At 35.0% G+C, this 14109-nt stretch overlaps 1 protein-coding gene across 1 annotated transcript in view; it reads left to right on the top strand.

Moving 5' to 3' along the window:
• ARHGAP21 (Rho GTPase activating protein 21) overlaps positions 1-14109 on the top strand; it is a 117364-nt gene that overhangs the window by 58357 nt on the left and 44898 nt on the right. The window contains 2 exon segments of the mRNA XM_074324927.1: positions 11010-11102; positions 12528-12606. Coding sequence (XP_074181028.1) covers positions 11010-11102; positions 12528-12606 — 172 coding nt within the window.

Below are 14109 nucleotides of genomic sequence, written 5' to 3'. Positions count from 1 at the left end.
GGATGGAAACTGTCTTTTATTATTGAATTTCCAGTGCCTAGTAAGTACTTGGTACACAGTAGGAGCTCAAATATTTGTTGAGTAAATGTACTGAATAAAGGGAGGTACCGCCTCCTTAACTTGGCACTATTCCAAAATGACTGTTCCCAAAGCTGCAAAAGTTAGCGTGTTAGTATCTGAACCTCTGCGTCGAGGGCAATCTATTCCCTACTGCCTTCCTCCTTTTCTTTCATTTTTCTCCCATCAGCACCTTCTAACACAAGGTGTCAGTGACACTTTTTAAATAAATTTAGAAGTCTTATTTCATAGAGCTGCTAAGTGTGTGATCTGGAACAGCAACAACAAAAACGGTGATTCTGGACTTCAGTAGGAATTTGAGCATCCGTTTTGTAAAATAAACTGGTAAGGTGGTCAAGTTAGATGAGAGGGGAAACAAAAACATTTCCTTCACGTAAAAAGTCCCAGGAAACCATATTTACAATAATCTAAAGTGAAAGGAATTTGGTTGGATTAAAGTTGGCATTGTCAGAAATGAAGTTTCTATAGTTAGATTTAAGACTTTAAAAGACACATTGCATGAAATTACTTTGTTAGGAAAATAGGTGTGATTTTAAAAAACCTCTTTAAGCGTTCTAAAACCTTTAAGATATATGAAATCAAAGATTTCAGAGAGCTAAGTGGAGATACTAAACAGATAGGGCTGTAAAGGTGAAAAAGTCAAGGAAAGTATGTGGTTGGAATATTAATGTTCGACCGTCTTCTGGAAATAACTGCTCTATAAGAAATGTTGTTCCAGAGGTGACCCTGTAATTAGGTGACCCTGTAATTAGGTGATTTTTTTTTTTTATGTTGTAATACTATTTTGATAAAATGGTCAGGATATAGCAGTTGGGATACAGGGAAGTAAGAGAGACTAGTTACCTTTTCTTAGCTGCTCAATAACTTAAGACCTTGACACAGAAACCTCCTAGCTGGATGACCCCCCCCCCCCCCCCATTGCTGTCTAACTTGTCTACATTCAAAATGTGTGATTCATAGTTCCAGGTAGTGAAAAGTTAATTGCAATAGTTATGGTCCCTTGTTTTGAAGTTTAACTTTTTGTTTTTGGTGTAAAACCAGAATAGAAATGTTTGCATACAAATGCAAAATACACTAAGTCTAGAAGTATATTCCCTGTTGTTTATTCATTCACTTAGCAAATATTTGTTGAGTCACTACCATGAGCCATTCACTAAACTGATTGCTGGGAAGGGAGGAATATGGCCTGTAACCTCATTTCCTTTAGATAGTTGTTCAGATGTCACCTGTTAGAGAGGACTTCCCTGACCATTTCATCAAAATAGTGTTACAGCCCTGCCTTTCATTCTGCCTCCCTTCTCACTCTGCTTATTATTCTCCGTAGCACTTATCACCATCTTTTATACCCCTTCTTTCTGTTGAACACTTTCCTGCCTCAGTTGGAATGTAGAGCAGGAACTTTATTTTGTTTATTACTTTTAAAATTAAAACCCAGAACAGTTCCTGGCATGTGTGCTTTAATAAATATCTATGATACAGGCTCTGGCTTCAACAAGCTCCCACTGTGGTGGAAGATGAAAGTGCAAAATAATTACAGATGTGCAAAGATAGCGGTGTGTCCAGGTATCGCAGGGTCATAGCACAGAGGGAATCGTCTTAACCACCAGGGAAGGGGCCTGCTATTGACATTGGATAGGACTTTATCAGGAAGAAGGAAAAGCAGCATTCCAGAACAGATTTCAGCAATGTTTCAAAGTTATATTTGCCCAGATTTGGAGGTGGGACTCGGGGATGGATCATATGTCACCAGTTAAGGATGGCTTGTGGAGGATTATGCTTAGCTTTTCTGGCATGAATGAGTGGGTAGCTGTACGTGCCATTAATTGAGGGGTACTGGAGAGGAAACATATCCACCCCCTTCCTCTGGGGAAATGAGTTTAGTTTGGGATAAGTTGCATTTCCGATGCCTGTAGAATATTTAGTACTTAGTGGAAAAATTTAAATGTGGAGCTCCTAGGGAGAGGTGGGGATTGAAAATAGGTCTGGAAGTCATCATTATTTATGTATGTTATAATGAAGTTCTAGGCATACATGAAACCATATACAGAAAGCATGAAAATGTATAGGATAAATATAGGACTCTAGGGAACATGACATCTAAGAGATGGTTCGAGGAAGGAGAATCAGAAAGGAAATCTGAGAATAAGTTTTGGAAAGTAGGAGGACACCCAGGAGGAGTTGGGGACTTGCTAATTTCGAGGTGATAATTTTAAGGGGAAGTGGATAACTTGTCATTTGCCATAGGGAATTCATTAGGATGGGGGCGGAAAAGATACTGTTGGACCGGACCTGACAAGTAGCAAATTGGTAAAGTTACTGAGAAAAAAGTTTCGTTAGAGTGGACAGAAGGGATGAGGAAATCAAATATTAGTGGGATGAAACATAAAGCAGTGAACCTCAGTGAGGATAGAGTGGGGTGAGTGGGCCGTTTTGTTGGTGTCTGAGAAACCCTGAATTAAAATGGAAGAAATGAGGATAAGTGAGTACAGGCTATTCGTGGGAGAAGTATGAAAATGAAGGGACAGAGAAAGAGAGATGATAGCCATGTAGAAGGATAGGGAGAAGTTTTGCTCTTTAAGTTGTGGGAACATGTATGTCTTTGGGATCTGGAGAGAAGAATAGAGATTGACTGAGGCTTTACACATGACAAGAGATCAGTTAGGAGAGCAAGGTCCCGAAGACAGATGGTAACTAAATTCTCACCTGAGATAGGACTACAGAAAGTAAGGACGGGCCAAGTTTTTTTTAAAACCTGAGGCTACAGCAATTGAGATAGAGTGAAGTATGAATACCGAAGAGACAAGTTTATCCAAATAGTGTGAGGAAGTTTGAATGGCATAGCAAGTTCAAAGAGGTTGTTAGATGTTTGAAACAGCAACCTTGAGGGAATGGGAATTGAAATACAAGCAAGAGACTTCAGTGAGGAGTGTCTGGGAAACTATATCAATGGGTTTTGCAGTTTTATTCAGCAGAAATAGCAGCCCAACAACAAGAGCAGGCGGCATATGGTTAGAATTCTCCACAGTTGCAGATTGGCGATCTGAATGCTTTGAAAGGTCAAGGGGGAAAGGAAGTTGAGGTTGTTGGTGAATTTTGTTGAAATATTGATCCATGGGTAACCTTAGTAAGAAAGAAAGTGATTTTTCTGGAAGGAGATGGATAGTCTTGGAGAATAGAGAAGGCCAAAGGGAATGGAAGGTCTTGGTAGAGTCTAGGAGCAAGGTGAGTGGGTTAAGGGATGGAGGGGTGGTGAAGTCAGAGATGGTGCTTAGAGCACTGTAACAGATTTTTATGGGTTTGCAGAGAAATGAAAATCTAGCACAACAGGAATAACAGGGCTATGATTCTAGGCATGATACATAGTTTGTGAAATTTCTGGAACTTTAGAGAGAGAAAAACTGCAAGTACGCCTGAAGGAGGACCCCGGGACTGTTTTGTTCATTTTAGGATAATCGGCACCTGGCACGTGGTCAGAACTTAGTAAATATTTGCTAAATGAATAACACCCTTCCAGAGTCTTTCTTGCAGAGGTAGTTGATCTTGCCAGACAATTTGATTCACGTCTGACACCTAGTGGTATTGCCCCCAAATTACGATTAAGTCCCAGCATTTCCTTTTTGCTGTTTAAGGGATATTGTACAGATCAGTTGCAGAACAATGGCTTTGTTCCGGAAACAAATCTCCAAGTTGATTTGGGGCAATTTTACTGTTGGGATTTTCCAGGGCTGTAATTTGAACCAGTCAGCAGTAAGTATTTATTGAGAATTCACTGTATGCCAGGCACTGTTCTACTGGAGATTTTCATGCAGGTTATGTTCTCTCGCATATATGAACTCATTGAATAGGCTTAGCATTCCACTGGGAACTTAATTTAGTGTTCTAATGTGATTTTGCACGTGAAACCTTTCTAAATGTATTTCATAGCTATTGGTGCTATCATCTCTATGTCATGACATACTGTTTTTTCTTAATAACATTAAGCATTAAGTCAGCATTTAGAAAGATTGGGTTTGTTGTCAGTTTATGTTATCTACCTTGTGCTGAATACTACATACTCTGGAGAACCATGGAAGGATTTTGTTATCTTTCCTTTCAGAAAAAGTAATTACTTTTTAATAATGCATACTGAAGTATTTAAAGTACTTATAAATAAATAGACATGCTATCTGGGATTTGCTTTTAAAAAAATTTTTTTTAGGGGGGGCGGCCGGTTAGCTCAGTTGGTTAGAGCACGGGGCTCTTAACAACAAGGTTGCCGATCGATCCCCACATAGTTCACTGTGAGCTGCGCCCTCCACAACTAGGTTGAAACAACTACTTGACCTTGGAGCAGATGGGTCCTGGGAAAACACACTTAAATTAAAGAAAAAGAAAATAACTTTAAAAAATTTTTTTGTAGGCAAAAAAGAATAGTGTAAATTAAACAAGGTGACAAATTTTTCATGATTATTTAAATTGCATTCATGAGGGTTTATTTTGCTATTTTTTTCTGCTTTTGTGCATGCAGGACGTTTTCCACAATAAAAAGTAAAAAAAGAAAAAAATAGATGGGTATGGGGTAAAAGAAAGTTTTTCATGATTAAGTTAGAACATGGTCTGCTTTTTTTATTTACCAGATTTTCCTATTTTATTTTGTTCCATTTGATACTACTTGAAAATCAGACATAATGTGATTGAGACCTGACAGCTGACATTCTAATGACAGTGTCCAGAGATTATTGGAATTTGGGGTCTGAAGCGTGTGATAATTATTGTACCTGAAGACTGGAGACTTGGGAGATATAATTTTAAAGTACTGGCCATCACTCTACAAGTGAAAGCATCTTAAATAGAAATTTGGGGGAAACCTAGATTTAATAAGCTGGCACATATATGTGTATTTTTAACTTAGTGCTTCTGCCCTTGCCAAAGGAAAAAAAGTACCTAATAATCTGTCATATTTGTCTTCTTAAATTGAACTCTGCTTAATTATTTACTATGTGGGATGCATGTATCATACATGGATTTTTGATGTTAGGCAATGTGTCTCCATTAGGCTCCTAAGAAAATTTTGTGTGTCATCAGCAAACTCAACCCGCAAACTAAAAATTAGAAGCCTGTTTTCATCAATAAAAACTAGTTATGAAATATTTCAGGCAAACATAAAATATAGGGGAAAATGTACCTTTCAAATATTTGCCATCTCTCTTTGTCCTCTAAACATTTCAGCATCTTCCCCCCCACACCCCCCATGACGTAAATGATTGTAAGTATAATTAAGGTCCTTTTATACCATTTTTTCCCTATTCTATTCCCCCAGAGGTAAACATAAGCCTGAATTTGGTGTGTATTACTCCTTCTGCTTATTTTGTACCTTAGTGGATCCATAATTGCTAACTTTTGCTCAATAAATTCATTTTCCCGTGGCAATCTATTAATCATTGAAGAGAAGTAAAGATAATTTTTCGTCATTCAGACTTAACTTTGATATCTGTTTCAGTCTGCATTATGGTTTCAATTATTTTTGGTCTGAAAATAGATACTAATTTCAATAAGCGATTTAAATGATTTTTAAAAAACAATTAATGCCTGGAGCTTTAATATTCTATTGTGTGATGTGCTTCTTCAGCTTTCTTCCTCTGTGGAGAATTTACTTTTTCCAAAGCTTTTATAACTTTTACATTGAAGCTTACTTTAATTTCATTGGACTTCTCTTGTGTGGAAAAAAAAAAAAAAAAAAAAAAAAATATATATATATATATATATATATATATATATATTTACAAAAAATACTTTAAAAAATAACTCATTATAAGAGTAGAACTAATGAAAAAAGAGAAAATAAATAAATAAAAATGAGAGTAGAATTATTTGGTTCCATTAAAAAATAGTTTAATAACATGTTTGAGAACTCTTGAGAGAGAAGGGGAAAAAAGCTTAATCTCAGTGATAGTCATTATTTTCTATTGCTTTGCTTTGGTAAAAATATGGGATAGAGTTTCTTTGTATAAAGTATATATTTTTTCAGTCTGTTAAGAAATACATTTCTTTTGTCCCCAGAACCATAGGATTTCCTGACCTAGGCTTATTTATGTTTCTGTGGATCTTCAGCACAGGGCTCTTTTTGTAATTGGCATAGCTCAAATTCTGTTACTTCTTCAAGTAACCTATTTGCTTTCATCTGTATGCTTTATGTACTTAATATTTTAAATTTTGAAATAATTTAAATGTTGCAAGTGATTTTGACTTTAGCATTCTCCAAAGAGGGTCATCAGAAATTTAAATCATCCTTCTAATTGATAAAACCCTCAGGCTTAGAGATATAACCCTCTGGTTTTAGATCCCTGTTTCTTTGAAGATAGGTGTGTGGTTCCTGTCAGTTACTGGAAATTTTTTAGTACAGTCTCTCTTACTTTTCTACCTTCTTTTCTTTAGAGTTCTTTTTTTCTTTGGTCCAGATTCCTCGACTTCCCCATTAGATGACAGTTAAGTTTATATAGTCTTTCAAACAATATTTATCAGCCATTTGCAGTGTGACAAGCACTCTGACCTTGGTCTTCCCTGATATGTATGTAAAACTTCGGAAGGTTTATCATCAGACTGGCATAGTAATAAGTAGCATTTATTAAATTCCTATTTTTATTATGTATTATGTAAGCATTTTAATGGATTATCTCTTTTAATCGTCCCAATAACCTTGCTAGGTAGGAATAAATAAATCATTTGTCTAAAATCACTTGGAGATAGGGTTGCTAGATAAAATACAGGAGGCCTGATTATATTTGAATTTCTCATAGACAACTAATAATTTTTAGTATAAATATGTACCAAAACATGGCAAAATCTGGAAATCCTACTTGGAAAATAAATGGTAGAGCTGGAATTTTAAATCATGTAATGTGGTCAGAGGACCCAATCTCTTAACTACTTGAATTACACTGGATATGGAGAATAAAAATCATGTCCATTTGGATGTTCATCCACTATTTGGATGGCAGTTACTACCTATGTATTATTATTTTGTTTTACTCGTCATTTTTTCTCCCAACTGATTATGTTTACCATAATGTTAAAGCATGTACATGCTTTCTGACTTCATGTCAGAATGTAATGTAATATTCAGCTTCAAATAAATTCATACATACTCTTTATCTTTCTTCTTTAAGTCTTTACTAATTGTATATTAAGTAGAGTAAAATGGAACCTTTTCTGTACTTGTTCAAGTTAGCCATTCTTGTCCATGTAAGATCATTGTATTTTTATTTCCCTTTCTCAAGTGTAGAAAGATTTAATTACATGTGTGTGCTAAAAAGAAACATTTTCCTTTTCTTTTGGTAAGGTCAGTGAATGAAGGTGTTTAACAGTTCTTTGAAATATGTCCTATGTATTCTCAAAAATATTATTAAAATTATAAAATGCAGATGTATAATTGAAAGAGGCTTTTGCTAAGAAATGCCAGGGAAGCCATCTGGCTCTGCCAAATGATCATACAGGTCAGCATTTTCCCTGGTAAATTGCCAGGATTCAGGATAGGGCTTTAAGTTTTGCATATCTAGAAACTGACTTGCAAAAACTGAAGACACAAGAGACTGAATAACACACATTTTCAATTTGATACCACTGATTTCTAGTTCCAGCAGAATTGCAGGTAGCAGATATTTAAAAGAAGACACTTAAAATGAATGAGCCAAGTGTGTAACTCAAGACTTAGAGTCAAGGAATATGGAAATTGAAGAGAAATACATTTCTTAGTGAACCTGCCTGTGGTTAAGGGATATCTATGGGAAATTTTCCCATTTTTAAAAATTTCTGTTTTTAGATATTGGATAATATCGAGGTAGTAATAGCAAAGTCAGAATTTTGGATAGTCCAGAAAGGAAAGCCCAGAAACAACAAGAATGAAAAGTACAACTCCTGGCAGATGTTACAGGGCTTGCTATAGGACAGGCCTCTATTTTAGCCTATTCCATATTTCCTTTAGTCTGCTCATGCTTTCAGGCGTGGCGTATTGAGAGATTTGTCATTCGGGAAGTGTCATGTTTTTGCAAAGGCAGTCATTGCAAAATTAGTATTTCCCTTATAGAAATTAAAACCCAGTTATTTTGGATGCATCTATTCTGTATAAGTGAAATTTACTATCAGAATTTTCAAAAGTCACTACATTGCTACTCAACCAACTTTTTATTGTTTTGTAGAATTCATTAATGGCCATTTATATTTTGTATTTTAAATATAAGTGTGGTATAATTACCTTTGGGACACAGTAGATTAGAAGACATTAATAAGAAAAATGTTTCTCTTCTTTTATCATATAAATCTTTCCATGAAAGCCATGACTTGATACAACAAAACTTATTAAACCTTCAAGTCTCTAAACTGAGGGAAAATAAATGGTTTTCCGAATGCCAACTGTTTGTAAATGTTGAGTTGGCCATAGAAAGACCTAGACTGATTACTAACTTGATTGGAATTAAGTAGTTGTATGCTTTCAAAGTAAGTGTACTGTCTGCTTGTATTTAGTAAGGCGTGACAAATGAATAAGTAGTTAGTTCCTTCTGAAGCAGCATGGATTTAGACCTGGGTTCAAATCCCTACTCTGCCTCCCACAAATTAGTCTGTGTTTCTTCCTCAGTACAGTGGTAATATTAGGATCATAATGCCCATCTTGAAGGCTTGTTGTGAGAATTAAATTAGGTAATAAATTGTTCATTCATTGAATAATTACTTACTGAGTGTCTGCTCTGTGCCAGACATTGTTCTAGGTGCTATGGATTTCAGGGAACATGACAAAAATCCCTGCTCTTCGTTTTAGTGGGAGAGACGTGCACAAAACATGTAAGCAAATGAATATGCAATTTTAGGTAGTGAGTAATAACTTCTATGAAGAAAAATAAAGCCTGGCATATGTAGAAAAGTTCCCCCACCTTTATTATAATTTTCAAAGTACAGGAAACATCTGTATGCTGTGTCTTATTCAACAATTAACATGTTGTTATGGGGTTTTTTTTATCCATGTGTGTGTATGAGTGTGAGGGCATCTTTTTTTCTTTTCCAAACCATTTGAAAATGAAGTTGCAAATATTATTATAATTAGTCCCTAAGTACTTTAGTAAATGTCTCTTAAGAATTAGGACATTCTTCTATGTAGTAGGGATTTAACAAATTTTTTTCTTTTTTCTCCTAAATCTCATGGGGAAAGCAGTGTGGCTATCTGTCATAGCTGTCATAGCTAATCAAAAGTGACAAAAGGAGTCATAAGATTTACATCTCATTTAAATGTAGAGAGAAGGCTGTATCAAGTTGCTGTGGGAAAATATCTAATATATATTTAATATAGAGTTATAGTATTTAAAATTGAATCAGAGGTATTTTACAAGTTTTTTTATGACCTTTCCAAATTTTAATTCTTGAAAACAAAAATATGACACATCCTCATTTAAACATTTGCGAGGAGGAGGGGAACTACACATTTACTGAGAATTACTCAAGTTTCATGCTATGCTGAGTACTTTCACGTTATCTCATTTAGTCTTTGTAGAAACCCTTCAGTGATGTGAAAATATAGAATAATTATTGTTATTATAGGAGAAAAGTAGTAACTTCTTTATAGTTTACTTAATTGCAACTGGACTAACAAGTGTAAAGCAAGAATTTGAATCCCTGTCTCTGGCTTCTAAAACACAAGCCATTTCCCCTATATCCTGGTGCTTTTTTAGTGGTTGAGTTAGCCATTCACTCATCAGGAAGACTTCTTTTAGAGTAAACAGCCAAACATGTAGGGGAGCTGCTGACAGATATTCCTTTACTAGGAAACTTCTTTTTCGCCACCTTAGTGATACACCATGAAAAAGATGCAGTTTTATATGGCGATAATTATGAATTCTTTATATTTGACACGCGATCATTTTCTGCCCAGCATTGCTATTTACCAAATATTATTATATTACTCCATAAATGTATAGCCCTTCTTTTCTCAGTTACAATCTTCTTTAAGGTTCTGAGCTGCAGTTCTCAAACTGCAATGTGCATATCACAGTCACACCTCAGAGTTTCAGTAGAGCTGGGGTGGGGTCCACAGATTTGCATTTCTAACATGTTCCCTGGTGATACTAATGCTGGTCCGGGAATCACACTTTGGGAACCACTCTCTACCTTTTTGTACCCCCACAGTAGCTTAATCATTTCATCTGCGAATCTTTCTATTTTACCGAAACAGTTAGTTGCTCTCAAATGTTAGCGTCTATAGGGAAACTTGTTGACAAAGCAGATTTCTGATCGGACTCCAATATACTGGTGTTTATTTAAGCACCTTAGATATTACAGCACATGATCTATGGACAACAATATGTGAAATATTTGATTTACAGAGGTCATCATGTGCTCTTTGTCGCCAGGACTGTGTGTTGTATTTGTGTATGAGTGTTTTTTATACTATGGTGCCATTCTTTGTATGTCTCTCCTGCCAAAATCCCTGAAGGGGAAGGACTGTGTCTTAGTCAACGTTATAACTCAAAGCTTAGCAAAGCAGGTTAAAAAGCACTAGAGTGAGGACCATCTGTGTAATCTAGCTATTTGACCGTGGAGGATTTAATTCATCTCTCTGAGCCCCAGTTTCCTCTTTTTATGCAATGGTGGTCGTGATACTTACTTGCTATGGAAATTGCTCTCAGCAATGTATAGTACTTAGTGTAGTAATTTACATACCGAATGTACCCAGTAAATGGAAACTGTTCTGATGGTTGTGGTTGTTATATTATAGAAGAAGCAAAATAAATGTTTGAATTAATGAAAACCCCTAAATTGTGATTTTAGCATCCAAATTCAAGACATGAATTTAACCTTGCATTAAAAATCTTTGCTTAACTGGTCTCAATTAAATATCATTTTACATCTTGGTATTTTAATAAAATATAGAGAAGTGAAATCATGCCTTGGTTTTTTTTCTCCCACAGGAAAACAAAGAAACCGCTTGGAACCAATGGATACCATATTTGTCAAGCAGGTTAAAGAAGGAGGACCTGCTTTCGAAGCTGGATTATGCACAGGTGCAGATATTCTTCTCTAAATAATACCTTTTAATTCCTTCCTTACTTCATTCTTCTTATTTTTTTCCTCATCTATCCTTGTGTATGTTTATTCTTTTTTCTTCACATCTATTATTACTGTTTTTGAGACTTAATTGGTTACATGTTTCTTTTTTTCTTTTTAAAAGATTTTATTGGGGAAGGGGAACAGGACTTTATTGGGGAACAGTGTGTACTTTCAGGCCTTTTTTCCAAGTCAAGTTGTTGTCCTTTCAATCTTAGTTGTGGAGGGTGCTGTTCGGCTTCAAGTTGTTATTCTTTCAGTCTTAGTTGTGGAGGGCACAGCTCAGCTCCAGGTCTAGTTGCCGTTGCTAGTTGCAGGGGGCACAGCCCACCATCCCTTGCGGGACTCGAGGAGTTGAACTGGCAATCTTGTGGTTGAGAGCCCACTGGCCCATGTGGGAATTGAACCGGCAGCCTTCGGAGTTAGGAGCATGGAGCTCCAACCGCCTGAGCCACCGGGCCGGACCGGTTACATGTTTCTTGATATCCAAATGGATGGGTTTGAACAGAAATCATTTAATATTTACTATAAATTGTGGGCACTTTTGGTTACCACTAAGATAATGGATGGATTCTTGGAGGCTCTTTTAAAGAATATTTTGCATACATTTTATTTTGACAAAAGATAACAAAATAACAAAATGCTGAAGATATTTATTGACATAATTGAAGTAATCTTCTTGGATCTCCAATTTCTGAGAGTGCCTGATCTTCCAGAAGTGAATTAATTTGCATCACAAAGAGTAGCTTAAGTCCCAATGCAGTGCAAGCTCAGCCTCATCAGCAGATGTCAGTGGATATAGTCTGATCAGTGTTCTAAACTATTTTGTGATTTTAATAAAAATAAGTAGCAATTTTGTTTAGATTAGTGCACACTCTAAAATACTTACTCTTTTCTCTTGTTTTTAAACATGGAATAATTAAAAATGGGAATTAGTGAAAAACTATCTTTTATTTCCTTTTGAATAAAATGTTGTCTTTTTTAGCTACAAATATGTTTTCTTTTCAGCTACAGATGTTATCAAATATCAGTAGTTAGTGTCATTGCTAAGTTTTATTAGGATGTACTATTAATTTATTATGTACCTTAATTATCTTTTTCATCATACTTAAAGTAACCCCAATTTCTATATCATTATTAATGTGTATAATGTGTATGTCAATGTACATATAGAATTGCATTTCCTGTAATGTATCGCCTATCACCTTCTAATCTCCCTCCTAGATTCATTTTTATAAAAGAAACTGAAAAATAACGAGCAAGGGTACATTAAAAATAAGTACCTTACTCAAGACATTATTTCAAAAGTATTCATTCAGAAGTGACTTTCTATAGGAATTCTTCATGTGATTTTCGTGGTTTTTTTTTACTCCTCTTTGAAGGTGACCGAATTATAAAAGTCAATGGAGAAAGTGTTATTGGAAAGACCTATTCTCAAGTAATTGCTTTAATTCAGAACAGGTAAGATTCTTGAAATATGATTAATTTTGGCCAAAGATGGGTTTTGTAAGTCATTGGGGCAAGTAGATGTAATACAAAATTGTATTCCTGTAGGGAATTGATGTGATGTGGGATGTGGAACTTTGTCTTAAAGTGGATAACACATTTGAAAGTTGCCAAGAAGACACTCCTGAGTTGGTGGCTTTGCTTGGTTGGTGGCTTTGCTTTGGCACATTTATCAGATTTGTGATTAAAATCCTTTAGCATCTCAGAGGCACACATTTTAGATTTTTTTGTAAGTTTCCCACTTTTATTTGAAGGGACAATCAAATGTTAATTTGCTTATGATAAATATATAAACAAATGCATACATAATTGATTTTAAAACCTCTTACTAAGTTATCTTTTAAAAGCTTATTGAATAATATTCTTGGGTCAAATTTATTCATTTGTTTTAACCAAGCCAGCAAGAAATTCTCTTTTAATCCATTTGTCTGCCTACGTTGTACAGAATGATGGAATTTTGAGTTGTAACAGTAAATAAGTATTTATAGAGTGACTGTCTATGGGACCTCAAAGATAATTTAGTCCTACTCTCTTCCTCTCTACCACACTCCTAGAAAATTTATAAAAATTACAAATAAATTAAAAGACAAAGAGGTTACCATGTTGAATTTCTGTCAAGAGTAGGCATGAATCTGCGGTCCGATTTCCAGATCATCACTATTGTAGAAGGTTCTTTCCAAATTCAAATATAGTACCTTTTAGATTATCTATATCTATATTAGCCGTAGCCATATATCTGTAATTGAAGTTTTTTATTTCCTGAAGATTTTTATCAAGCTCCTCTATGTCTAAAGCAGCTTATGCTATAATCTGTTATTTACACTAATGCCCTCATACATTGTAATTTTTACTTAGATGATGTGATCATGATTACTGATCTCAGAGGATTCTTACTGTTTTAATATTTAATGACATTCTTAGAGAAAGCAAATCTTAAATCTGGCCTCTCTGTTGGATTCTAGGTGTTCCTTACAGTGATACTAAGCCAGGACTTAGGGACTGGTGAAATATTTTAAGCCTCTGCAGAGGCAATGAGGGGATCCTCCCGGATTTTCTTTTTCTTAAAATAATTTAGATCATCGTAAATCTACCAATATGTTTTTCTACCCTGTAATGTAAGGATGTTTTTAGTATATTTGTTAACATCTCTTCTTTAAAAATATTATTTTGCAAGTAACCATAGCTTTTTTTTCTTCTGGTTTTCCTAAAATCTATATTAATATTTTTGTTACTGGTGCAGTTTGTCTTTCAGAATAATGAACACTTTGACAATCTTAATTTTTCAACCAGTAAAGCAGTTTAAAGAATAGAGAAATACTGTTTTTTTCATGATGTTATTTTCTTTTAAAAAATTGTGTTTCCTTTCGTCTGCAAATGGATAATGCAGCATAAAGCCATTGAGATTCTGCAGTGTATTAATGTATAAAAATGTATCCTTGCAGAATTTTTCTAATCATC

The sequence above is a fragment of the Rhinolophus sinicus genome, linkage group LG02 (assembly GCF_036562045.2).
Source record: "Rhinolophus sinicus isolate RSC01 linkage group LG02, ASM3656204v1, whole genome shotgun sequence".
Taxonomy (NCBI): Eukaryota; Metazoa; Chordata; class Mammalia; order Chiroptera; family Rhinolophidae; genus Rhinolophus; species Rhinolophus sinicus.
Note: the sequence above shows the minus strand (reverse complement) of the source record. Positions and strands in the feature narration are given on the sequence as shown.